General features: G+C 38.4%; 1 protein-coding gene across 2 annotated transcripts in view; it reads right to left on the minus strand.

Annotated features, from left to right (window-relative positions):
* Positions 1 to 27212, minus strand: part of RARB (retinoic acid receptor beta) — a 497859-nt gene that overhangs the window by 114928 nt on the left and 355719 nt on the right. The window contains exon 1 of one of the 2 annotated variants that reach the window (XM_074945646.1): positions 15147 to 15761. The exons of the other annotated variant lie outside the window; for it this stretch is intronic. Within the exon in view, the coding sequence (XP_074801747.1) occupies positions 15147 to 15303 (157 nt within the window). The 5' untranslated portion in view covers positions 15304 to 15761. Of the gene's footprint in view, positions 1 to 15146; positions 15762 to 27212 lie in introns of those variants that run through there. 2 annotated transcript variants of the gene reach the window in all.

A 27212-nucleotide genomic window follows, 5' to 3' on the forward strand; every position in this document is an offset into this window, starting at 1 on the left:
TGCAATTTTCCCCATTCTGAGTTCCTTCCCTGAGTAAGTCCCCTTCACTCTGCAGTTTGCTCTTTTGCTGACAGCCCATACTCATTTGCAAAAGAAAGGACTGTTTATCAGGCAACAGCCCATTGTTCAATATAACTCATTGCTCAGGAGTGTTATAATGTTCGGGTTTTATTAACAGTAAGCCTTGTCTACACATAGTTACCAGTGTAAATATGTTAAGGGTGTAATTTTTTTAATGATATAGTTATACCAATATAACCCCTAATGTGGACACAGTTATACCAGTAGCAATAAGGTATGCCAGTATAAGGACGTTTATATCAGTATAATTGCATCCACGCTGGGGAGAGGAGGTTGTACAGCTTAGCTATATGGATAATAGTTAAAGCAGTACAACTTTTGCATGTAAACAAGACCTTGGTAAAATAAAGGAATTGTTTAACCAGCTGGTCATGTCTGAATGTGGAAATAGCCCCACTTCAGTCAATGGTGGTCAGAAATCCGTGTAGCTGCACAGGTTCTGAACTCTGAGAGAAGCAGCAAAGTGCAGTGGGAAGAAAGGACACCTTTCTATTAGAGAATCCACAGCATATATAAGGGAATTCTTTCTCCTTGAGGAAGTGAGAGGAGGCAGGGTGTGATCTCTTTCTGGTGTGATCTCCAGAAATTCCCCTGCTATCCCTAGACTTCAAAGGCATCGGAAGCATACTGGGAAAAATTAACTCTCACACAGTCACACATACCACCACACACCCTGAGGCAGAAAAAGCTGCTGTTGTTCTCTATGCCTTCATATGCTTTACTAAGAAGAGGGGGTGTCTTTGGTCAGTCACCAGGCCAAGAATTAGAAGCACATTAGCCATAGTACTGCACTCCAAGCTTGATGATGCTGACAGAAACAGCCAGGATGGGTGAATATTTATGAACTGAATAGCACCAATATTCATGCTATGGAGCAAATGCAGAACTCAGTTTCATACAACTCAAGTGGATATGCACTCAGACCACTTGAAACTTTTGAATAACATACTTATTATACAAAAGATTGATAATGTGTTGGGGAAGTCACCTGAAAAATGACTAGCTAGGATTCTACCAAATTTTTTCTCATCAAAATTGAGCACCACTGTCATTGTATTTATATAGCACATTACATTTCAAAGTATTTTATAGACATTACGTATTTTTCACAACAACCCCATCAAATAGCTAAGTATTATTATCCCCATTTTACAGACGGTGTAATGAAGGCACAGAGAGCTACACGTGACTTATCCGGAGTTCCAAAGTAAATCTGTGACAATACTGGTATTAGAACATCAGCTCCTAACTACTTTTTCAATCTAACAGACAAAGTAAGAAAAAAAGACAGACACACAAGAGGGACTATTCTCTCCCGCTCTCTCTCTGCAATGGATTCTTCTGTCCACCCACCCTGCATCAAAAAGCTGACCAGCAGCACTCTATACAATCTGCAGCATATGGTCTAAAATGGCTTTTCTAGCCTGCCAGTATCAGTGTCATGTAGGCGGGAAGAGAGTACAGTGTACGCACACATACATTCACTGTACCACGTATAAGATGGTGATGTCCATGAGATAACTGGTATTTATTATTCATCATGCACCTTTGACCCTGCCCCACTTTTTCTTTGTCCACTAGTCCATCTCCTGAGAATCTCCTACAATATTCCAAATCTCTGAATAACTTCACATTGCCACTACACTTTTGACAAAATATTGTGACAGAGATATATTTTCTTGCCCGTTAAATGTGGAATTTCCTTAAAAAATTCCATTGGCCCAACCAAGACCAGCAACATACAGTCCTGGATTAGTGACAAGTTTAAGGTCCAATGTCTTGGGAAACTTAAGAATAAAACCAGGATGATTTATGACATTGGAAATGGGAGATTTACTCTTTCAAATGGGATGCACATGCTTCTAGTCCTAGAATATCCCTAAATATAGATTTTTAACTATGATATTATATACAGAAAAGCCATGTGAAGTAATTTTAGGTGTTTCTAAAATGTATTATTATCCTATACTACATTACTGCTTCTATGTGTATTGTAATATAGTGTTATATACTAAAAGCACAAACACAAAACTTGACTCTCTTTAGTAGGAAGCTTTTCTCAGCATGGACCATGGACCTACGCCATCACTTTCTGCAGAAATTAAGCTTATTTTTAAAAGTACTTTTCTAATTCTCGTGGTTGGAAAGAGAGTTTTTTGAACACGAATCAATTCAGTAATGTCTTCCTGAGTTTGCAGAACAATACCCTTAGTGCCTCTGCTGAAGCTGAAAGCATTCCAAAACTACAGAGAAGTATAATTGATAAAACTACAGTGAATTTCACTACTGCTATTCAGAACATTTTGGAAAGTGGTCAATTTGTCAAGAATCGTGCCAATTTCACTGTGCAGCTCAGTAAAACTCTGAAAAGTGATTGAGGTCTTTAATGCAGTTATTCACAGGGAAGAACGAGGAGGGTAGAGAAGCACAGACAACCTCCCCACAACAACCACGCCAAGGTTTTTGAACTAGCAAAGATGAAGGGTCTCGGGGCTGACAGAAATAAAAACATCTTTTTACTTGTAATCTGAGCAATTTTGATAAGAAATTAAGATACAATAAATAGGAGATCACATGACAGCCTTTTTAGAGTCATTTGTCAGAACTGCTCTTTAATTATTTAAGAGTAATTAAACAGAACAGAAGTGCCCTTTAATTAGCTAATTCTTGCACAACTCTGGCAAATGCGAAGCACTGTTGTAAGTGCCAAGCATTCTTCTGATTTACCCACACAGAATTTTCATAAAAGCCCTGTATATTTTCCATTGATTTCCTCACCAGGGATCTGATCCTACAATCCTAGTGCAGGCAAATCTCCCACTGAGCCCTTTATTTGGGGGTTTCTGTCACTACAACTTTTGAAAATTTTACAAAATTATTTTTGTTCTTTTTCCAGACAAGATGTTGCCTGTCACCTAGACAGATTGAAATGGCTGCTAGCAAGGAAAGGAGTGCCCCACGAAACAAAGGGAAGCTCTTTGGAAAAATCCTCCCCACACAATTGATCCAGGGATGGCCAGGATGGATAACTGTCATGTGGGCTGGTGCATGATTTAGAAAGCTCTCACTTAACCTATAGACAGGAGCCATCTTGTTGTCTGATGGTATCCCCAGGCTCTGCAAACTAGTTTGTCTGATCACTAGCTTCTATTGTTCCCTCAGATAAGCAAGGCCCCAGTGAACAATTAAAGCTTTCAATAAATAATCTGTAAGCACATTCATTTGATTTACTGTTATTTGATACAGCAGTTAGTTTCAATGGGGCAGTTAATATTGATCACACAAAGTACTCCAGACAAACATGAAACACTTCCAGAACTCCATGGATTATTACTCTTTATCTGCCACTCATCTGGGTTACTTGTAATGGTTGTGAAATTCAAAATCAATAACAACAATTAGTGTTCTGTACATTCTGACGGATGAATCATGTGAAATATGTTTCGCTACAAAAATGAAACATAAAAGCTCTTATAAACATATAAGACGCTTCAAAAAGACGCAGGAAAAACTCTGAAGTAATTTTCACATAACACTGTGAAATGGACAATGAAAAGAATAAAGAAAAAGGTAAAACATGGATCAGTAAATGCAGGTGGTTAAAAAACAACAACATGATGTGCATTTCAGGGCATGGTTCTGAGGGCCAAGGAGGGGGGGACTGTCACAAATTCCTGGGGAGATTTAGGAACACCAATCCCACTGATGGTCAGTGAAGTCAATGGCAATTGTTCTCCTAACTCCCTCTTGGGCTCTTTTGAAAAGACCAACCCAAATCCCGCAGTTCACACTCACTCCCTGACTCCAACTGGTAAGAACAGCACGGTTTTGGTCCTAAATCAGGAAATGAAAGTATACAAAAAAGTCACAATTCCACTCCCATTTATTTCAACTGAAGCAAAATCCATCTACAAATTGGAGATAAATGTTTGTAATTAAAACTTACTAAAATTAATAGAGCTGGCAATTTGTTGTATGTGATGTACGTCTAAAGACACCTTTCCTTGGCTTCAGATTCATATAAATTAGTTGTGAATCTAATGAAATACATGGAAACAACAATATTTCAACATCTCTGCTAGAGTAATAATTCTAGATAATTAAAATGCAAAGCAATAAGAGAAATGTTTTATCATTAAACTGTAACCAGAGCTCTGTGTGAAATCATCCATTCAGATGACTTGTTTTTCATCAATTATTTGTTATTTATCTGATGTAAATATAAAAGGGGATAATTATAATGTATGACTCCTTATGCAGCTTCTTGTTATTAAGGCCAATGAAAGCATTCTGAAGACCATAATGAAATAATTATGTTTGCCTTTAAGAATTCTCTTCAATAACACATGGCAGTACTGCACTAAATTAAAACATCAGGAACTAAATTTCACTTGCATCTATTTCCATTTTAGCTAATTATGCCCCCAAGCTTTCCAATAGACCAGGCCCTAAAAATCTTTTTGAAGCTGAAATGGCCTAAGGAAAGGCAGCCTTTTATAATTATGTACTTTGATGAAGAAACATAGGTAATTCAGCCCTGGAAGCTTTAATATTCACAGAAAGGTCATCATGTGAAATCTTCATCTGCTATGAAAACTGGGGCAAAACTGGGGTGACTGTACGCAAATGTTTGTGTTCCAAGTAAATGATATTCTGATTTAATCGAAACATATTTCACCTGCATCATTTCCACCACCGCTCTTGTTTTCAGATTATATTCTAATTCTGAAACGTTTCAATTTGCACGTTTCAATGCACAGTAATTAGGATGAGTTAGAGGGCAAGGGAGGATGGAGCTACAGAGCAGAGAAGGTATTCTGCGATTGAACTCCACGTATACATTATATAAGAGTCATACAGCCACTTCAGAACTTCCAAAATCATGCATGGGGATTTGAAGCTACCTCCTAACAAGCCCTCTGTGTGCTCATGCTTCAGTCACAAAGTGTTGTGTACACAGAATGCTTGCAGGATCTGGCCCAAAACATGGGGAAAGGAAAGGATGTGGCTAAGGAGAGGACACAGCAGGATCTGAGTCAGCCCAGATGTCCTGCTGCTGAGTGAAGAGTAATTCTTTGCTTTTAAACTTTAGAGAGATGATAAATCTACAGGGTCTCAGAGAAGTGAGTGTGGTAATAAAAGCAAAAATAAAGACAAGTTGTGTGGCAACTCACATAACTAGCATGGAGAACACGTGACAATATGCGACTAGAACAACGCAGGTCAAAGATGCTCTCAAATTGCATTGGGGGTGGGGACTTGAGGAAAAGACTTCATTTATGAAAACAAAAAATAAAATAATATTTTGAGCACAAAGATTTCAAACACAGACAGAACAAATTATAGCAAAACATCTGTGTGATGGGGTAGAAGGAACTTTAGCCATGCTTGAAAACTGGGTCCCAAAGAGGATCCTATAATATAATATTCAAACTGGACACTAAAGAGGATCCTATAATATTTATTTAACCTATTGGGTGGCTAAGGAGATTTCTACAAAAAAAAAATAGAATTAAAAGTCAAAGATCTCCTTTTTCTCAGGCCTCAGTGAGAAAAGTAAGAGCAACTGCTAAAAAATTTAAGGATCTCAATCTTAAAAGTCAAAAGAAGACACATACTTGCAAGACTTTTCTCTTTTAGCTTTGCTCTCTGTCCCAAGCTAAAATTGGAGACTACTATTCGGAAAGCATCCATCTTTTTCTAAGATGCCTATTTCAATGGTACCCAAAAATGGTCTGGCTATGCTAAACATCACTAGGTGGCACTGTTATACAGCCTTGCAAGCTTCCTAGTGTTAGCGTGCGAGCAAATGTTCAATCTTGGGAAGACATGGTGTGGTGTTCTTAGTTTTTGTTATGCATATTTGTGTGAAGAGGCAGTGGACCTTGGAGAAGGAGCTGTGCAAGCAGCAGGAAAGTTTGCTCTCTTCGTTCCTGATTAGAGTCAATTCCTGAGACAGAGGTGCTCTTTGGAAACTGGGTATTGATGTTGGGCTGAGATTCCAGAAAGAAGGGATTGCCTCCATGCTGTTTGAACACCTCTGGGACTGGTGTATGTGTGTAAATACAAAAAGTTACATTTACAATATATCCAGAGCCCAAAACACTGAAGCTGACTTGCAAGGCCCAGGACAACTGCTCCCACTTAGCAAAAGTGTGACTCTGGTGTCAGAATGAAACACTGGTTTTGAAGAAAGATCAACTGTCTACTTTTCCATAAGATACTGATGCCTCTATTTGACATTCTGCTAAGCTTCCAGCGAGCGAGACGTGGTGAGAAAGAATAAAACTGTTTTATTCTGGGCCACTAATTTAATGGAAAGACTGTTGCAGGAACTTTTGCAACCTTGACCACTTGGATTCAGATATTGAATGATGGGAATCAATAAATTTTTAATTTGGTTATTTATTTGCTTATATGCTCGCTGAATGATGTACAACTTTAATTGCATATTAAAGATGGTTTTGTGGTTAAAGCACTGGATTAGGATTCAAAGAAATCTGGGTTTAATTCCTGGCTCTAGCAGGGACTTTTTGTATGACACTGGTCAAGTCACAAACTCTTTCTGCCTCAGTTCCTTATTTTTTAAATGGGGATAATTCTTCCTTCTTTCCTCCTACACCATGTATATCTTGTATATTAGATTTTAAGCCCTTCTGGGCAGGGATTATCTCTTCCTGCCTGTTTGTACAATATCTTGCACAATGGGACTCCGATCCTGTTAGGGGGCTCTGAGCACTACTTAATATAAATAACCAAAATACATAAGCCTATTATTAATGACTCAGTTGCTCAAGCACTCCATGCACAGAACTCCTATTAAAGTCAATGGGATCTATGTGTATGGACTGCTTACAGGATCAGGCTCTAAAAGAAAAAAAAATCTTATCTAAGGGTATGTATATACTGCAATTAAAAACTTGCGTCTGGCCCGTGCCAGCTTACTCAGTTTCATGGGGCTCGGGCTAAGGGGCTGCTTCACTGCAGTGTTGACTTCCAGGCTTGGGCTGCAGCCTGGGCTCTAGGATCCTGCCAGGTGGTAGGGTTTTATGCACTAAAAGTGCATAAAATGGAAAATCCTTCAAACTATGGATGGACTTTAACAATGTGTCCTTACTGGTGAAGATCCAAAACAATCTATATTTATAAATGCTCATTCAGCTTTAACCTAATTAAATCTATACAACTTTCATTTGCATGTATATATTTAGTTGCCTTCAGTTTTACATATGCCATAAATCGGGGTGGTGGGGAGGAATCATTTGGTCAAAGAGAAGTATAAATAGCCCGCATCCAAGATTCTTCATATTGACATGCTGATTGATAATTTCCTCTTTTAACAGAAGTATTTTAAGAGGCTGTAAAACTCAAACAGAATGTTAAAACAAAGTAGGGTTAGTTATAAGGGCTTGTATTAGGAAATTACATTTCTCCCTGCCCACTTCTAAAATAAAGGCACAACTAAGTTAACTTTGTGGGCAAGTGTCCCTAAACTACATGATGTCTTTATCAGACTGTCATGTACAGCACAAAAATTCTCACAGTATAGTTTGTGGAATACTTGCTGGTGGTCTGCAAAGGGCTGGTTAGTCACATGGTGCTGGTTCCTCTCTCTTATATCGAACTGCTAAAACGTACTGAAGGCAGCTAAACACACATCATTTTCCTACAATTACTTTTCCAAGTAAACAACGGCTGCTGTCACCACAGGGATTTTACTTCATTGCCAATGGAGGAGTGGTAAATTCAGTTGTGAATGGAAGGGCAGAATGTGTGCAGAAAATAACGTCTATATTAAAATGCAAACCACAATGAAAAACTTTGAAACTCGCTGATATAGAGACACTCATGAGATGACAAATGCTAGGAAGTGAATGTAAATTATTAGAGAAATGGCCTGGGGGACTCAAATTGAGATTTCTGCTGTTGAAATCTGCAGTTGTGTTTGGACAAGGTATTCTTGTCTTCTCAATTTACGACGTGCTATTAAACAGAGCCCATGTATTGCCCCAGAAGTGGCTGCCTTTCCTTGGTGGATGAAGTCATCTCAGCGGCTGGTTTGTATATCAGTTTCTTTTTTAATGTGCTTTGGAAAGCCCTTTAACCAAGAGTTTTAAAAATAAAAGCCTGAAATCAAGATCCTAAATCCATATTTGGACACCCAAATAAGTGGTCTATTTTCAAAAGTGCTGAGAACAATGGTAGTTGTTGGATGCTCAGTAAATTTTAAAATCAGGCCACTTACTAAGATACCCAAATATGGATTTAGGAGCCTAACTTTAGGCTCCTGTTTTTGAAAAGCCACTGAAATATGTGAAAGCATGTCATGCCAGATAATAGGACCATCCACAGTATTTAGACTATTTTTAAAGAGACACTTTAAAATTTACATTTCTGTCTCAAAAATGTTTTATTAACAACGAAGATAACTAACTTACGAGAACACAGAGAAAAGTCATCTCTATTTTGCAAGTTTACTTTGTGCATGTGACAGCCCCTTCTGGATACCTGTAGTCAGTTGCATTGTTTCACCTGCACAGTTGCTTATTTCACAAAAGAGTTCACTGGAACTACTCCTGGTGTAAAGGTACTACTCAATGCCAATAAAGTGACAAAATAGGGCTCTTGCTAAACAGCACTTGCCTGCTGTTTGAGTGGGGCTTTCACACACAATAGCATGGAGATTTTTTTTTAAAAAAAAAAATAGGAAAATCTGATTGTAAAACAACAAAAACTGGCCGGGGGAAGAATTTGAAACTACATTTAGCTGTTTTGAAATGAATTAGATATAAATGTAATGATGTGTCTCCAACTTTTCCCCCTCCCTTTTACAAAATGATACTGTTAATGCATTCCTATGGGCATTTTTCATCAAGTAACTGCCCCCTCTCCAATCCTAAATTATTTGCCAGATTAACAGACCCACCCTTCAAGATGATATCATGGCATCACCAGACCATGTTGGTTGCCTTTATTAAAGTATATGCCATTGATCTATTATGTGCCCTTATCAGGTTCTGAGGCTGCCTGGCTGGGAGCATGGTTCTACTCAAGAAAGGGCAAAGCCAAAGGAAAGTCACTCTTCCTGCTTTACCCACCACTATATCAAATTGTGCCCATTCTCCTGCCTATATTAGTGCCTACAGCACAATATTGTCCTGTTAGATGGATTGCCCATTGTGTGGTTATAATAATCTCATGCATTTCACATCTTATATTTTTGCAATTCCATTTGGTTGAGGAGGTTTTGGCTTTCAGCAATCAGTGGTATGGGTCCCGCTGCATGGATATGGACTGTCTAAGTATGAGCACAGGTCAAAATCAATTCAGATTTGGTACTTCACAGGATTATAACTTTGAGCAGTGTATCCTGGCAGAAGTGGTTATAATATTGGCTTCCCTGAGGAGTAAACATTGATAAGAAGAGAGAGGGTGGTCTGGCTTTCCAACCACACAGTAATATAGAAATGGGGGGGAGGGGAAGAGGCAAAGTGCTCTATCTTTTGTATTAGGCATTCACTTACCTTCCTGTGATGTACAGGAGCAAAACACTTAGTGCAAAGTTTGGAGATTTCACAGTACAGTAGCCCATGCGAGACGGTGTGCCTGTTTAGGCATTTGTATTATGCAGGCTTTGTTATTAGGCAGCCCTCCTCAGTCCCAGAAAGTCTGGATAATAAAAAATATCCAAGCACAGGAAGGGGAAAATGCAGCCCCACCTTCCTTTCACCTTCCTGCCAGAGCCTTTGGATTCTATAGAGTAAAATCTATTTACTGAAGTTCCAGTTTCCTGGCCATTTTATACATACACTGGTGTCCTCAATGCACAACAGCTAGTGGAGATATGGAAACCCCTTTGAAGCCATGACTAATTTTAGCCCCTATCAGTTGCATGTTCAAATTCAGTGTTCCCAAGCTGACACCAATTCTTGATTCCCTCCTTCCATGCAGGGCTTGGGCGAGGGAGACCACATTTTTCAACAAAACTGATCCCTATGATCGATGAGACTGCGATGCAGAAACTCACCACAGTTCCATGCTTCAGTTGGAGCTTTCAATACGACTGGATGTCGTGTCACAGAGCAGAAGGCAGAGGAGCCCTATAGCACACAGTGCTTCAGAGCATGCAGACATTGCACTGGGCCTAACCACCATTATTCTTTCAACACTATTCTAGAAGATCTAAAATCCTACTGTATAATGCAGGTTCATTTCATCACCTGCAGAGAGGGTGGTGTGTAACTTAGACATGAGCAATGTAGTCACCTAGGCCATGTAAGTTAGATGGAAGTAATTTGCAGGCTGGTGCATTTCATTACTAGTGTAAAGACCCTTAGCAGAGGTTGGCTGGAGGGTGGGAGCACAGGCATGAGCCAGACATGGTTAAGAGACATGGCTTGTGTAAACGGCTTCTGGAAAGTGTACTCACATAGTGGTAAGTGGTGATGTGGCTAGATGTAAGGATGACTAACTCCAGTTTCTAAAACATAGTCTCCTTCTCCCTCCCATTTTTGTTTAGAACTGCCTGGCAACAGTGCACAAACTCAGATTTGCCCTGTCTGGCGGAGCCTTTACTACACAGGCCCATTACACAAATAGAAAACCACCCACAGATATTTCACTTTTGCTCCAAGCTTATTCTACACCAGTAACACCAATGAACCCCTCTCAGATTTTGCACCCTCAAGAATTTTTAACAGCAGTGCACTTCAGCCATAGTTTGCATGCTGGGGACTGAATAGGGCCTGCTGTATCAGACGCTAAAATACAGGATCAGTTATTCTAGTTTCAGTTCATTCAGAAAAAATATTCATGCCATGCTTTTTCAAGAGAAGGTAATGAATAACACAGAGGATGAGATAGAATTTTATCTTCTGTGATGCTTGAAGTAAAATTCAGGGACACTGTGACAGATTTCATTACATCTTACAGATGCTTTTACTTGTTATCTTTGTAGACTGATTAAACCATAGGAGATCAAGCGCAGATATTTTAAATACAGTACTTAACAACTCCTTCATAACCATCTCGCTGTAAAGTTTATAACAAACATTAAAGAAAATAACCTGTTTCAAACAGACCTTGCCTTCTCTGGTGCCAGTATGTGATTTACTAAATGCACCTGCAGCAATCTGATACTTGGGAATACAGATTTCAAGTCCCACACTTCAAAATGTTTGTTTTTAAATTCAGAAAGATGAAAGAAAATAAGGAACTGAGCTCTTTGTTGGGCACAGATGTTTCTAGGATTTCCAGTGCCCGCTGAGAACAAGAACCTCCCCCCAGTCTACACTTCACAACAACCTGGGATTTAGAAGTAAATTTTATGCTCCTGGATTTAATTTTTAACAAGACTTTTGAAGGTTAACACCTCCAGTTCTTATTCAGACAAACCTCCCAGGGAAGCCAACTCCCAGGGAATTTACTATAAGGGCTATATACTACAGGGATTATACTGATCGTAAAGGCTATATACTACAGGGATTATACTGATCGTATTTAGAGCCTATGCGTACACCATAATTTTATCTTTATTGAGTTCTCTATTTTTGTAAATGTAACAAAATGTGCTACACTAATAGTGGTTTTCTATATTACTTGTTGAAACACTGCTTTCATATGAATGCTTAGGTTTATTCCTATTTTGGGCCTTCTCATTTGAGGTCACCTATTAAATGAATCATACAAAGATTTTTTTTAAATAGGATCTTCTAGGACAAGGGGAAATCAGCCATTCCACCTTTTTCATGTCCTGTCTGGTCCAATCCTGAGTGCACCTATGCTTCCATGCCATTCAGCTGTTTCATGTTTCAACATCTACTGGGTTTTTTTGCGCTAATTACTGAAGCTGTGCAACAGGGAAGCTGAAAATTATATTGTACTTTAAAATACAAATGAGGCGTTTTTATAATCTTAATTTTAGTCTATATTTTCCTCTTTAAATGTCTATATTTCCTCTTCAAATCTAGTCTTGTCTGATTTTGATATACTGGCCTGATTTCTCTCAAGAGAGAGTTAAGAGGAGTGCTCACTACTAATGTTTAAAAATTCAATCAATCAGTTTTATTCCCTTTCTTTGAGTCCATTACTTTCTTTGTAAATGAATTATTTCTTCTCTTTAATCCATTACAATCATAAAATTAAATCCACATGGACAATATACATACATTTTAATTCTGAAAAAATTAGTAAGCACTCAATGCATATATACGCATTATAATATGTGTGCGTGTGTGTGTGTGTAAACATATATTCTTACATACACACATGTGTAATACATATGGTTTATGCTTGATTTGCAAACCTACCCAATGGGGGAAAGAAAAATAGTGTACAAACACAAGTCATGTTTGGACTGCATCTTACCTTCTATTTCAATTTCCAGACCTTCCACAGGCTAGGACAATTCATAATATTACAAGATTGCATTCTGCACATTAAACTGCAATGGAATTAATGTGCTGAAGTTGGGGACATACAGTACTCTATAATTAAGTGCAACAAGGATTAATTCTTCCAGCATCTCAGCTGCAGCACTGATGCTGTCAGGATTGTTACTGGGCTCTTTTGAGTCTGCAATATGCATGCATTATTCACTTGTACTCCAGACTCCTCATCTCTATCAAAGTAGCATTTATAAGGCCTAAATCAACTGCTGCAGGTGCATCATTGGTATTGCTAAACTCCCCCACCCCCCAAAAAGCATCCTACCAAGTGCCTAATACTTTTGAATCTTGGCTATGATTACTTTACACAAAACCACAGAGGTCTAAATAGGAAGAGAGAGTCAGGAAATACTTGTGGTTGGAATTAACCATTGTCATTGTTAGATTTACAGCACCGGAGCAAACTTTAGTCATTGTGCTCTTTGTATCTACCCCCCTCCACTCCAAAATTGCTCTTTGTCAGCACCTCATATAAGTAATAAAGCAGTTTATATTTCAACAGAATTTTAATAAATTTAAATGTGTGCATAGTTTCATATGTACACACAAACACATATTTAGGGTACTTGCTCATTTTTCCAGAATAAAAAAAATGCTACTTAAATTAAACTGAACATTCTTTAGAAAGTAACCAGCTAACCTGCTTTCCAGCATGAGTGTCATTAACAGTCAGTTCAAATTACAGCCAAACAAATTATAATTCAGGTTCAGCCCGATTTTAAGTTGCCTTGCAGTAAAATTTAATTGTCTTCCTTACAAAATTACAAGACTCAATTCCTGAAAGTACTTTTCTGTATTTTTTATTTACTCTTGTTAATATGAGTTTCTTTGATTAGCTGACCTTTTCTGTTATCAATACTTGTCTCTTATCGGTTGGCCCTAGGCAAATGACATATTTACCACTCTTCCACTCTGATAAGGGTAATCCTACGTTTAACTTGTTCAAGAACAAACACGACATTTTTCATTTTTTAGAACATGTTTCTAGTTAATAACAAAAGTATAGGAAAGTGCAGATAAAAGCTACACTTTATCTAAAAATTGTTTGAACAATTATCAGAATGTGATGAACAATATTTTTCCAGTGAAAGTTTTGTATTATGGGACTTGCTTATTAATGAGGCAAAATTTCTAAGATTCAAAGCATTTTTATTACCATAGTTAAACTTATATTTCTGTTTAAATCATGGTAACCAGAGAATACATTTTTAGTGAAATGTCTTTAGTTTCTTACGGTTATGGAAGAACTTTCAAGTAATAGGTTTTCTTTCATATCTGGAGACCTCAAACGTAGAAATATTTTGAAAGTAGCTAAGGGAAAATAAATAAAATATATTGATTTTTTTTTACTTAGTTTAATTCTTTTAAATTGTTAAGATGTTAAACATTTGAACCCATATGCAAATTGTTACTGATTTTACAAGTCGTTTCTCAATGGTTTACTAGGTCAAGAACTAATGCCATACATATTCTGAGAAAAAGTTTTGCGGAGAGTCATAAATATGATAATCCACCAGGCACTTCTTTTAAGAACTTTTTTGTCTTTAATTCCCTCTGGATAAACAACTTTGAAGGGAAAGCTACATTTATTCTTATGCAGCTTTGAACTCTTTGGAAAACAAAGATTTCAGACATAATTCTATAGCTAATGCTGCACTGAAGTGTCAAAGAGTGTGTTAAAAACATTTTGATAGATAGCCAAGTCATTTATCTTAATCAGTGTCAGAGCAGAGAAGCATCCTGCGGGCTCTTTAATGCAGAGTATAGGGGATAAGTACTGGTACTTGTAATTTCTCAGACTTGAAACTACAGCGGTAAAACACTGCCACTGTTTACCATCTATGTTTCTCAGCACTATGTCAAGATCAGATAACAAAACAGTATTTTTTTTTAAACTACATTACAGTATCTATGCTTCCTCCCCTACTAGTCCAAGACTCTGACTGAATCTGAAGGTATGAAAATAATTGATGGCTAAACACAAGGGGAGTTCACAGTTAGTAGTTTTCTAGCAAAACAGCAACTTCTTATAGCAACAAAGTGAAGAAGAAAGGTGGCAGCAAGGTCAGTACAAAGAAATATTGCTTTTTCTTAGCACGGGAAATATTAATGGAAGCCTAAAACTATCGCCTGATTTCAAGAACATCACCTACACTATGCAGTTTAAATTCTTTGTAAGGAATGTACAGAATACAATTTTAATTGCTTGGCTGCACTGTTGAAGTGTACATCAAGAAAATATGCAATCAATTATCAAGTGTGATCGGAAATTAGAGCAGGGGGGCAAAGGAAAGAAAATTACAAACAGAGATTCTGTGTAATTTGTCCTTCATTGGACGGAGTTTAAAAAGTCGTGCTGTACTGTATTATTGTTTTGCTTATTCCTGTTTGCTAAAAACCTGGTTGAAGGGTTGATATGCTGTGTAAAAAGGTAGAAACATAAAACATATTTTAAATATTTTTTTCTGCAAAAGAAAATAAATACTTACACAACCACATTTCGCACAAGAAAAAGTCCTTACAGTCCCTATCACAAATTAAAAGTAGTTGAGATTTTTGTTTTTTTTTAACTGCATGCAAATAATTTTTTTTAAATCTGGAAAAAATAATGGGACCTACATTGAGCACTGTGCCGGTGTTGCCAGTCTGTTTGTGCCAATCCACTGAAGCATGCTTTCAGAGCCTTCTCCTGGAGCATGCAAGAAGACGGACTTGCAGTGTAGAAATCCAGAATTTGACCAGGGCTCACTGCTAGAACATCCATACAGTCAAACATGATTCCCCCTCTGCAGAACGTCTGCAAAAGTGCTTTCCTCTAGGTGTGGAGGAAAATGGCATATAAAAGTACACCCAACTCCATCAAACTCTACCCCTTTTTTGGCACGTAGGCTGTTCGTCTTTTTCCCAGACCAGAATCATGAATTATGACAGACAACACAGCTAAAAGCCTGTAATTGATCCAAATGATCATTTACCATTTTCCAGGCTGCTCAGCCAATCCAGCAAGATAGGGGGAAACAAGCAACATTCCAAGTTTTAGTTTCAATCAAATTATTCAAAAAATCCTTTAGAATCAGTCCTGCCTCATAGATTGTTGCTGAAGATATGATCTTTTTCACATCACACACATCATCAAAGTCCCAGTAATAAAAGACCTTTGATAGTAACTCTGGATCCCCCTCACCAGTGAATAGATCCTTCTGCCTCTGAACAGCTCACTTCCTACTATTTGTGTCACACAGAAAGAAAGATTGAATTGCCTAATATATGCGAGTGAACTTTCCATGAACCCTTCCCAGGCTGCTAACCTTCAAATGACCCAAACCAGTCTGACATCACCAACTCCCAGGATTCTCACACTGCTTAAAAACTCCCAGCAGCCCTGCAAAAGCGGACAGGCAGAGAAGCAGGCAACTATTAGCCATTGCCTTTATACTTTCTTATTTTTAAATAATAAAATAAATAAAAAAATAAAGAGGAAGATTAAATTGCAAAAAGGCTGCTTCTGGGTTCTGTCTGCACAACAGCAGAACTTGTATACATATCAGCTTATTCTAGGTGTGTGGATTATTTTAAGTGCCAGTCTATTTCCTAAATCCCCTGCACATTCCCTATGCCCTTTGTAGAAAGAATCAGCAACACACGGGCACAATTTGCCACTTTACAGGGACACGGCTACAGACACCAGCTTCTCATCTTGGGAAGACAGCTACTAAAGAACATCACAGACTACACTCCTCCCTGTTCAAATCTATTTAATGTTTTGGCTGATATTTGTAACACAATATCCCTAACAGTCTGGAGCTAAATCTCTCGATGCCAGCATCCACTCAGTTGAGAATTTTCATAGGCCCATAACTAGGAGAACGTTAGGTGCTTCAAAATCCACCCCACGTCCACCCCCTCCAGACATCCATATACATGTAATTAAACACAGCAGATGAATCATTACAGCCTGAATCCTGCAGACTACTCAGGCTGCTGAAAGAAGTGTAGAGAGCCTAAGTGACAGCATTTGGCACTCAGCATTTGCTCAGCATCAGTGCAGAGAAGTTAGTATGTATGGGGGCCCGGTTCTGCAAGCTGCCAAGCATCTCCCAGAATCAGACTGTGACCCCTATGTTCACACCCTACACACTATTGCAAAGATCTTTGTACAAAGTATGCCTTGTAAGGTATCATCTGAAAACTCATAATTTGCTGGTCAGTATTGTCTTGTTAAAATATGTGTGGCAACATTATATGTGAAGTTATCAGATTCCCCTGTATGGTGTTATTAACCCCACAGCCCTGCCCAAACAGAAGTTGGCAAACAGGTACATACTCAACAAAGGAATGTGTGATCTGCTTGATTGGCATTTAAACAGTAAACAGAGGAAGGGGAGACACAGGTGGGGTGCTGGAACAATTTGTATAGTGGGGGTGCTGACAGCCATTTAACCAAACTGTAAACCCTGTATATAATGGAAGTTACTTCAAGCCAAGGGGTGCGGCATCACCCCCAGTTCCAGCACCTATGGACACAGGAAGTTCAAACACATGAATAAAAACCAGCAGGGAACATTCTTCCACATAGACTCTTTGGCTCCTGGCTCTCAGCTGGAAATATTTTTCAAGAAGGGGACTGGAATTATAAAAAAGGAGGGACGAACACCCCAAGACACCCCTCTCTCTTTCCCTGCCCATCGCATTCACTGCACCTGAAGAGACAGGGGAAAGAGGTGTTGGACTCTGGGGGAGGGGCCGTGACCTACAGAGTTTGGTCAGTAAGACAGCTGAAAGCAAGGGGTGAGACCATAACTAAAAAAGTACCAAGCTCAGCTGTCTCACTGGTGGTTCAGTGTGCTCTCTCTCTCTCTCTCTCTCTCAACTCTCATCTGCATCTCAGGGGTCAAGCAGGTCACAAAATTCCATATTTTTGTATAAATAGTCTCCTTCCTATACAATCTTGCTTATGGATCTGACTCCTGTCAACTCTTGACCTGGATGGATTGCTATAAGTATTTTAATAATGAAAAGGGAAATGTAATATCAAGTTCTGAGACACTGTTTTCCCTCTTAAAAAAAAAAAGAAATTTTCAAAAGTGGCCTCTTATTTCAGGAGCTTGACTTGAGACACCTTGGATCATAGGTGCTGAGAACTTGCATCTTATATTGGCTTTGGGTTAGATTTTCTAAGGCACAAAGGGAAGAGAGGAGCCCAACTTTCATCAAGTTTCAATGGAAGTTGGGCACTTAATTTCCTTTCATGCCTTTCAATATCTGCCCCTTCAGGTCAATATTGCAGATACTCAGCATTTCTGAAAATCAGATCCAATGTGTCTCAGACTGGGCACCCAAAACCAGAAAAACACAGAATTAGCGGATACCTTTTGAAAACTTCACCCATAACATCTGATGAACCTGGGAACATGGTGGGTGGGAAATGCACACAAGAAAAGACAAGAAATGCTAAGGAGAGATTCACTCTGGGACCTGACCAACTTGCTTAATGGATGTGATGTTCTTTCTCTGAAGAAAGTCCTTTGATGCGTTAAAAGCTCTGTGACAATACCTGTAGATTGTGTTAACAAAACTTTCTGTAAAGATTCAAGAAGTTAAACAAAACAGCATTGTCCCTTGAAACGGATAGGTCTATACTGAAAACAAACCACTGAACAAAAAGCCCTGATGTAATCTAGAAGCAAAATCCCTTTGAAGACACACAAACAAAAGCTTTTCTTAATTTTTTTCCCTCTCAGACAAAAGAGATTTAGCTGCCCCTACAGTAGACACAGTCTCACTTCATCGCCTATCCTGATAGAAGAATTATAGGGCTGGAATGCAACACTGGCATCCGGGGCTTTCAGAGTCTGTCAGGGGAAACTTACCCCATGCTGAAATTGCTCCAACTTAAAAAGTGGCTCAGTGATACTTACACTGTAATATGAAAAGTATGCATAATACACACTTACCCAAGCAAAAGATCCTTTTGCCTAAGTACATTACAACAATTTTCAGCACAGCAAGCAGAGTTCTCACTCTTAACAAGAAAAAAGAAGCGGTGACATTTTACTAAAATCTGATTTTATCATGTGGCTATTGCTTTTTTGTTTTGTTTGTTTGTTTGTTCATTTATGGTGGATAACACAGCTTCATTAAAAGACACTATTTTATAGCCAGATAAAACTTGTTTTCTCATGATGAGAATTCAAGAAAAATTAGGAACATGTAGTGTGTCATCATTAAGATGATTGGAAAGATACACACAGAACAAAACATCTTTTGCCAGTTTCCAAGGTAGGAAGAAAGGCGGCTCTCTACAGCCCCCAGAGTTCTGGAAATGGTGGAAGTTTAGACCAAGAAGGTACCCTGATGAATTACAGTGAACAGTGGGTTCTAGCCCACGAAAGCTTATGCCCAAATTTGTTAGTCTCTAAGGTGCCACAAAGACTCCTCGTTTTTTTTAGTGAACAAAATCATACTGACAAAACATGATTATGTTTATTTTTTAACTGTTCTCATAAAATTTTATTTAATATAAAACCTATTTGGGGTGCTTTTAATTACAGATAAGTCCTGGGCAACTTCTCAAAATAACTGTCAGTAATTCATGCTTAATTGCATATGAATGGAATAAGATGGCTTTTTTATACCATATCTAAATGGGCCAGGTAGTTCATCATGTTTTATTATGAATTATAGTTGTGCTAATGATTACAGTTATTACTGAACCATGTGAATTAACGAATTCCTCAAATAATTTAACAGTTCACCTCTATAGTATTTCTTCTCAGTTCTAGAATTTATTTAGTTTATTTATCTCTTCCAAGGTTTTGTTCCTCTGTAAATTGTACAATTTATGCTTTTTAAAAAAACATAATACAAAGAAAATGTACTTTCATAAATTGGGAGAATTTTTGCAAAAAATAATATTCATATAGTGTATATCAGACCAGCACTAACTACAACGATTTTGAATATACATTGAAGGCATAATTAATAAATTGGCTAATTCAAATGTAATAAAGCTTGAATTATTGACACACATTTTTAACTCTTATCCAGTTCTTGAAAGATTCAAGTGGAAAAGAACTCTCAAAAATTTTCCCATTAGATCATACAACAACAAAAATTTGATTTCATGCCATCACCTTGATCTGTTTTTTCTCAATCTGTGGTGGCAAGAAACTTAACAATAAACATATTCTTATCCACAAATGAAATAAAAAGTTCAAGTTGGAAATCCATTTTTTTCAGCATTACTGTATATTTGTCAGTGTTACATAGCACACTTGAAACCCATAATCATAAAACAAAAATTTACAGCTAAGGTTTAGGGTCTACATCTGTTTCTCTGGTTTTTGTACAGCAATTACCCACTGGACAAATCAGACTGAAGCACCATGAATCATGTTCTGCACACATGTTTGTGCTGGTCACTTTTTGTAAAGAACAAGAGTCTGAAGATGCCATAATGTGCTTCACAGAGAGTTGTCCAGAATTAGGTTGAATGCTGTGTGCTGTCTAAATAAAAAAGCTTTTACTAGCACCAACATATTATTGGCAGACTGTTACAGCCTTATGTGAAGGACAGAAAAAGAACAAATGTGCGCACACAGAAAAATCTTTAAAAGAAAGCATGTTGACAGAAGCCTACCTTTTTACATGCATTTTACTATTAATCACATGTAACTCTCCCTTGAAACAGTTTTGACAGCAGAGTAAATGGTTACTAGTGAGTGATGTGTGTGTTTAAGCAGTAAAAGCAGAGACAAAGTGAGGTTTCTTCTACTCCCTAGGCAAGTGCTGACACTGAGCTTGCCGCCTCAACTCTGATACTCAGAGATTCCTTTGTGTCAGTTGCTGGGAGAATCACTGGCAGTTAAATCACTGCCATCACTCACAGACAGAGGCTTTGATTTTTACCTCTTTATTCAGAATAGATGCTAATATGAAATATTACCTGCCTTTTCTTCTCTTTTCTTTTTTTAAGTTTAATGATGTGGGGTTTAAAATGTGGATATCCAAATCCCACTGTAGTTTACTGTATTTACTTGTTAATATTGTAGGATGTTTTCACATGCTTGAAGAGTAAGAATGATGTTAACGAATTAGGGAAAAGAAGGCTGACCCAGGGGAATGGCTGAATATTTAAAATATCAAGATACTATTGAAAGGATATGAAACACATAGCAGGAATCGGACTAGAACAATATTGAACCTACAGAGAGAATATCAGAGTACAAATATTTTGACTGGCACAGGAGAGACAACTTTGATAGATGTGAAGTACAATAAAAAAGCACTCACAGTAGTGATACTTGGTTGCTGTGCTCCAGAACTCTCAGAGGCTTTAATGTGGATTTCCACATAACACGCAATATCAAGCCTTAACTCCAGGATGATGTGCCAGATGGTTTACTAGCAATAGGTAAAAGCGGGAAAGTGGGTCTGGTTTCAGGTGCACCACCATAAAATGCTCCTGAAGCATACAGCTAGCCCATGAGTCTGTCACTGCACATGGCTTTTTATTTGCTTGTTTTACCATTAGGTACGTATTTTCAAAGGTATTTTTGAAAAAAATATTTTATAACCTAAAGGATATTACTATTAATACAATTACGTACATATAAAGCTAACCAACACAACAATATCTGGGCATAATTTACATTTTATAAGTTGGGTAGTTGCACTTTATTCTCCTGATGCCTGTGGCTTTAGGAATAGCGATGGTGGGTCGGATCCAAAGTCCACCTACCCCAGTACCTTGGCTCTGGTGCTTCTGAGGAAGCTGTAAAACCTTGAAGTGGGCACAAGTGAGATAATGTGCTCCCCAGAACAGGCCTCCTACTGATCTCTAGTAGAGATCGGCTCAATAGCCTTTCCACAAATTTTGTCATTAACTATGATAACTGGATATTCTTGATAGCCACATCAATGTCCAGTCCTTTTTTGAGTCCTGTTAAATTATTGGCCTCTATCACTGAGAGGGATAATACATTATTGGCCTTTGAAACAGAGAGGGATAATACTTTAAAAAAAACTGTAATACTAATCTATATGGTAAATAAATAAAAAAAAAAAACAACCAAAAACACCTCCTTGAAGCCCAATAGGCTAGCTGTAGACTCCAGCAGAATTCAGTAGTGCTTGTCACATCACCAGCATAGCACATGGATAGGGAGAAGGTGACCTGAAATTTTGAGGCACCCAAAAAGAAAAGATAGGACATATGAAATTAGCTACATACTGAGTGGGCCTCTCCCTGCTTGCTATTGGGGGGGGGGGGGGGAGGGATCCAGAACACTGCAATTACTAAGTGTCTTCCACTAAACGCTATTGGCAAATAACTATTTTTTTAAATGGATTGAGAACCGGTGTTTCAAGTTTTACCTAGAAAGAGATTTTTACAGCTAGATTATAAATCTCCCGAAATACACAGTTTTAATGGAAATGCTGAGGCAACCTTAGCTATGGAGTCATGAATGGCTCTGACATACTGTATTATATAATCTGGTGAGAGTGTGGCTTGGGAGATCTATAAAATGTAAGCAGAAGCAAGATAAAACAAGGAATAGAAAAGCAAGTAGAAATATTGAACACTGAACTGCAGAGAATATTTCTGCTAATAATAAGCATTTTTCATGCTCAATATGCTCACCGTTGATTGAAGGTACAAGTGCATAATGATCCACTAAAAATAATGGTAGAGAAACCAAGAGGCTGTTTGAATAATTGTTTTGTTTCTGACTTTTCTAAGGAGGAAGAGGATGGAGACTTGCCTAAGAAAGGGATTATTACATTTCCTGGTACGACTGGGGAGGAGTAAGATAATGTGTACAGAGGAGGAAGATAATGTGTACAAAACAATAGACATAGCTGTGGAAAGACTGGACAATTTAAAATAGTCAAAGTACCAGGCCCAGATAACATACAAGCGTTAAAGGAAATGAGGGCAGAAATTAGCGAGAGCTAGTATATTTAGAAGCTCTCTGTTGACAGATCAGATTCCTGGGGACTGCATACACATAGCAGCATTGCTTAAACAAATGCCACAGTATTTGGCAAATGATTGTGAAATTCAGCCCTGTGCATAAGAACATAACAAGGGCTATCCCTGACGTAACAAGTATTTTGAAAGTTTAAGAGGTAGTTAAGTGGTGCACAGACCTTGTGGTGGTCCTCTGCACAAGGGAGAATTTCACACAGATTTAGCTTAGAATTCATCGTGGACTGAACACGAGAAACAAATTTCTAGAAGATTATGATGGTGGAAAACCTAATATAAAGGCAAGGGGCCAGATTCTCAGCTGGTGTAAATTGGCATAGATCCACCGACTTCAAAAGATTTACACATGTATTTATGACATGCGCGTCTTCCTTAATTATTTCACAAAGAAGAGTAGTGCTATATACGGTATCTCTTGTTAGGGAGCAATGAAAAAGATTTTTAGCTGCAAATGGGCAAAAAACCCAAAAACTAACGATCCATATAAAAGATAGTCAAGATGGCCTGGTGGTGGAATAGTTGTGGTGTCCCTTGGCTTGTTAAAGGTGATAAAAATCAGTTTAATGGGTAGTGACATTCTTCTGATTTATACTTGCTGAACAAAGAATGCCAAAGAAAAACCCCAGTGAACTGAAGTAAGAGTGCTACAGTGAACAGGAAAAGGCATTGAGAACATACATTGGCCTCCAGTAAAGAATAAACATTCACCAAGAGTTACTACACTTTGCTATCTGAGAAAGCTCAGTAATCCCCTCTATTTAATATAAGTAATGAAGGGGACGTCTCTCAGATTCTTACTTTTAAATGGCAGCTACTATATTTTTATTTAATTTTGGTTCTAGGTCAATGACAGAAAAGGTTGACTGCATCTTTCCCTCTTTAGACATCACTGTCGAATGTGGTCTTATAATTTTTGGCATATTACCCCAACAGCATAGCTTTTCATATTGATTTATAGTAAATCAATTGCGATTCTGTGGGAATCTGAAAGTTGAAATGTTTTTGTTCTACTCATTTTCTAAACAGACTGATTTTTTTGTTTTTTGAAAATTTCTGCAAAATTTACAGAAATGTGTATCCCCCTTTTGAAACTGAAATTTTGAAAAGATGCTTCAGTATTGAAAAAATCTCACCAGGTGACTAAACTGACCAATCAAAGTAGATAATATACTAAATATACCAATATGCTAATACAAAATATACTAGATAATGTAATAAAAATGACAAACTCACCTGGGAAAAAAAAACAAAAATGAAAAATGAGCAATGCAGAAATGGGCCTCATGGAGCACATAGGCCATAAGGCAGACAAATGACAAGACAAAGCATGTCAACAAGCTTCTCTCAGCCTTACATTTGTCATTCATTTATGTCCAAAGATCTTGAACATTTTTAGAAACACTAAAATGGTTTCCTGAAAATTTGTTTTCAAAACAGGTAATTTTTTGATGGAACATTTTTTCATTTTGAAAGGTTTTGTTTGTGAAACAACAAAAGTGTTGAGTCAGCTAATTCCATTTCATAGGTTCTAGTCATCCCCTCTGATGGAGAAGTTAGTAGGAGGGGACTTCAGGGGAAGGAAATCTCAGTGAAAAACCCCCTCAAAGACATCTACGTCCCTTATCAACTTGTCAAGAGTCACCACTAGAGCAGGTTAAAATTTTTCCACAGTTGCAACCTGTCAGTGACTTTTACTAAAAATAACTGACAAAATCTTAACCTTACTGATGACATGAAACAGGATTCTTATAGTCTGCTCACCAAGCTAGCAGATGCTTTATGCCTGGTGAAAATAAGCTGTATAAATCCAGAGAAGAGGAAATAACACAATAAGGTGAATAGTCATTTTTGAATGTTCGTTGAGGGTCCAAGAGAGACAAGTTAGGTGAGGTGGGGGATAACTTCTGCTGAGGGAAGGTATAAGCTTTTGAGCTATACAGAGCTCTTCTTCAGGAAGGAAATGAGAATGTCTGAGCTAAATACAAGTTGGGACACACTGTTACGCAAAAGGGATAATGCATATTATAGGTGGTAACTTGAAATTAAGTGGGCAATTGAGGGTTTAAACTGTTAAGCCTACGGGGTTTGAAGTCGGCAATTAAGGGTAGCAGACAGTGTGGTGTGTTACTAATTGTTGTAATGAGCCATAAAACCAGTGTCCCTGTTGAGTCCATGATTTTTGGAGTCTAGTAGAGTTATGAATTTAGGTTCCCAGACTTGCCTTTGGATAGTGTTATGCAGATTTCCTTTGACAAGGAGGATTGAAAGGTCAGATAAGAAGTGATTGTTTCGTAAAAAATCTCCAGACATTCTTCCTTGAGGTGGCCCATGAACACGCTGATGTACCAGGGAGCCATTCCAGTACCCATGGCTGTTCCCACAGTTTGGACAAAGTGCTTGCTGTTAAACATGAAGGATGAAATGGATGAATTTGGTGATGTGTTTTGGGTGGATTTCCAAGCACTGTGCATTATCTTGTAGGTATACAAGGCAGGCAGCGATGATGTCATGGTAAGGGTTGTTGGTATATAGGCACTTTGGTGTCAAGAATGGTGTTTTGGGGAGATTTTTAAAGTTGTGGAGTTACTGAAGGAAGTCATTAGTGTATTGAAGGAAGCTAGTCCACTGTGTGATGAGTGGTTTAAGGATGGTAGCTGTGTGTTCTGATATTCCCTCAGTAAGAGTATCCTGGTCAGATATGAAGGATTTGCCTGGGTTCCTCTTGTTTGTGTATCTTGGGAAGCATGTAGAAAGTCCTTGGGGTGGGTTTCGTGAGGTATGAAGTTGTAGTGTTTTTCCTGGAGTTGTTTGGGAAAGGATTTGATGGTCTCTTTTAATTCCTTTGTGAATTGTGGTGTGGGATCTTCTTTCAGTTCTTTATAGGGGGCAGCCTCAGAGAGTTGTCTGTTGGCCTCGTTGACGTGGTCATCAAGATTAAGGACTATGACAGTGCCTTCTTTATCTGCTGGTTTTATCACTATCTGGTAGTTGGCTTTCAAGGACTGTATAGCTGTCCTCTCAATGGTAAAAAGATTGTGATGAAGGTGTTTAATTGAGGATTTCATAGTACATTTTTTTCCTGAAGCAATCGATGTAATGATCCAGTGTGTGGTTTTGCCACTGGGGGATGTCCAGTCAAATGATTCTTTTTTTTTTTTTTTTACTACTGTCAGTGGGGATTTGGTTCTGAAAGGCGGAGTCGGCAGAAGAATTCTTCTAGTTTTTCACATTTGTATGTGATCAGATTCTGAAGCAGGGCAAAAGTTCAGTGCTTTGGAGAGCACATATACTTTAGTTCCAGTTGGGGTGGTCTTGATAGATTGTTGATGTTGGGGTGTTGTGTTGTGTCCATCCATGTGGGTGGGTCATGGTGTCTTGGTTTCTCCCAGAGGTGGTGGTGTTCTATGGGTTGTGAAGGAGTTGTAGTTGGTTCCATTTTTTGTCTTTGTGTTTGATAGCTATCATCAGGAGGTATTTTTATAGTTGTTTTGCATTTCCTGTATAAGCTCTAGGTAGATTATCTGATTTTTTTCTTCTATTGTGCGAGACCATGTGATGGATTTATGTGTGTAAGGTGTAGGAGATGGTTCCTCAATTTTTGTTTGCCCCTTCTGCAGAGCTCTTCAGCTTATTTGGAATTGTATGTAGTGGTCAGAGGGTTATAGATGTTAAGTCCTCTGGGGATGATTTTTGTTTCTTGCATTTGCAAAGGAAGCAGGTGTCACTATTTAATCTGTTTATTCATGTTGTCAAGTTTCCATTTTAAACAGTAGTGTTGCTGTAGCTATGTTGGCCCCAAGACAGGAGAGAAACAAGGTAGGTAAGGTAATATATTCTATTGGAGAACTTCTGCTGGTGGAATGTATACGTAATAATTGCCCTGTTCTGTTCATTCCGTCTGAAGCATCTGGCACTAGCCAATGTAAGAAGACAGGATATTGGGCTGGATGGACCATTGTCCTGACCCAGTATGGCCATTCTTATGTTCCTGTTGCATCCATGAACTAGCAACAGTATCAATTGTGCTGTGTCTGAATCATCTGTAGAAGCTTTTCCAAATCAATTTTACTCTCTCTGGATCCTCACAACTTCCATGCTGTTCTTTGTAGTGCATTTCAACTTCTACTTGATTCCTTTGGGCAAGTCCACATGATACAAATTACGTGGTATTACCTCACGCCTCTGATTGGCTGATCAGGAATATCAGCCCTGCTCAGGAGAAGCCATTTCATCTTGGTTTCTTACACAGAGAGGCTGCATTTCAGCTGGAGTTTTCAATCCATTGAGACTCTGGCTGAACTCTTCAACACAGCCCTTGCCATCCCACAGAGAAAAGAGTTCCCTTTATTCCATCCCATTTGCTCCGGGCAAATTGCCATGTGAAAAGACATCAAGTGAGTGGGACATTAAACTCTGGAGCCACCTGAAGGTGACTACAGGTTACTTTAGGATCAGGATCTGCCAAGCACTTACCTGGAGGTGAGGAGCATGGGGATCGGGCTAAGGAACCTGAGCGCTCTGAGCATTCTGTATAAGGGGTCCAGCAGAATTCCAGGAGGGAGTGCATGAACTGATCCCTCCCTCCTGCCCTGGCGTGCACAGCATCCCAAAGGGAGTTAGATAGGGGAAAGGAAGCAGGGCCATTGCCGAAATCCCCATGGAGCTGGCTGGCTGCATGGGGCACAAATAAGCCT

The sequence above is a fragment of the Natator depressus genome, chromosome 2, assembly GCF_965152275.1.
Source record: "Natator depressus isolate rNatDep1 chromosome 2, rNatDep2.hap1, whole genome shotgun sequence".
Classification (NCBI taxonomy): Eukaryota; Metazoa; Chordata; order Testudines; family Cheloniidae; genus Natator; species Natator depressus.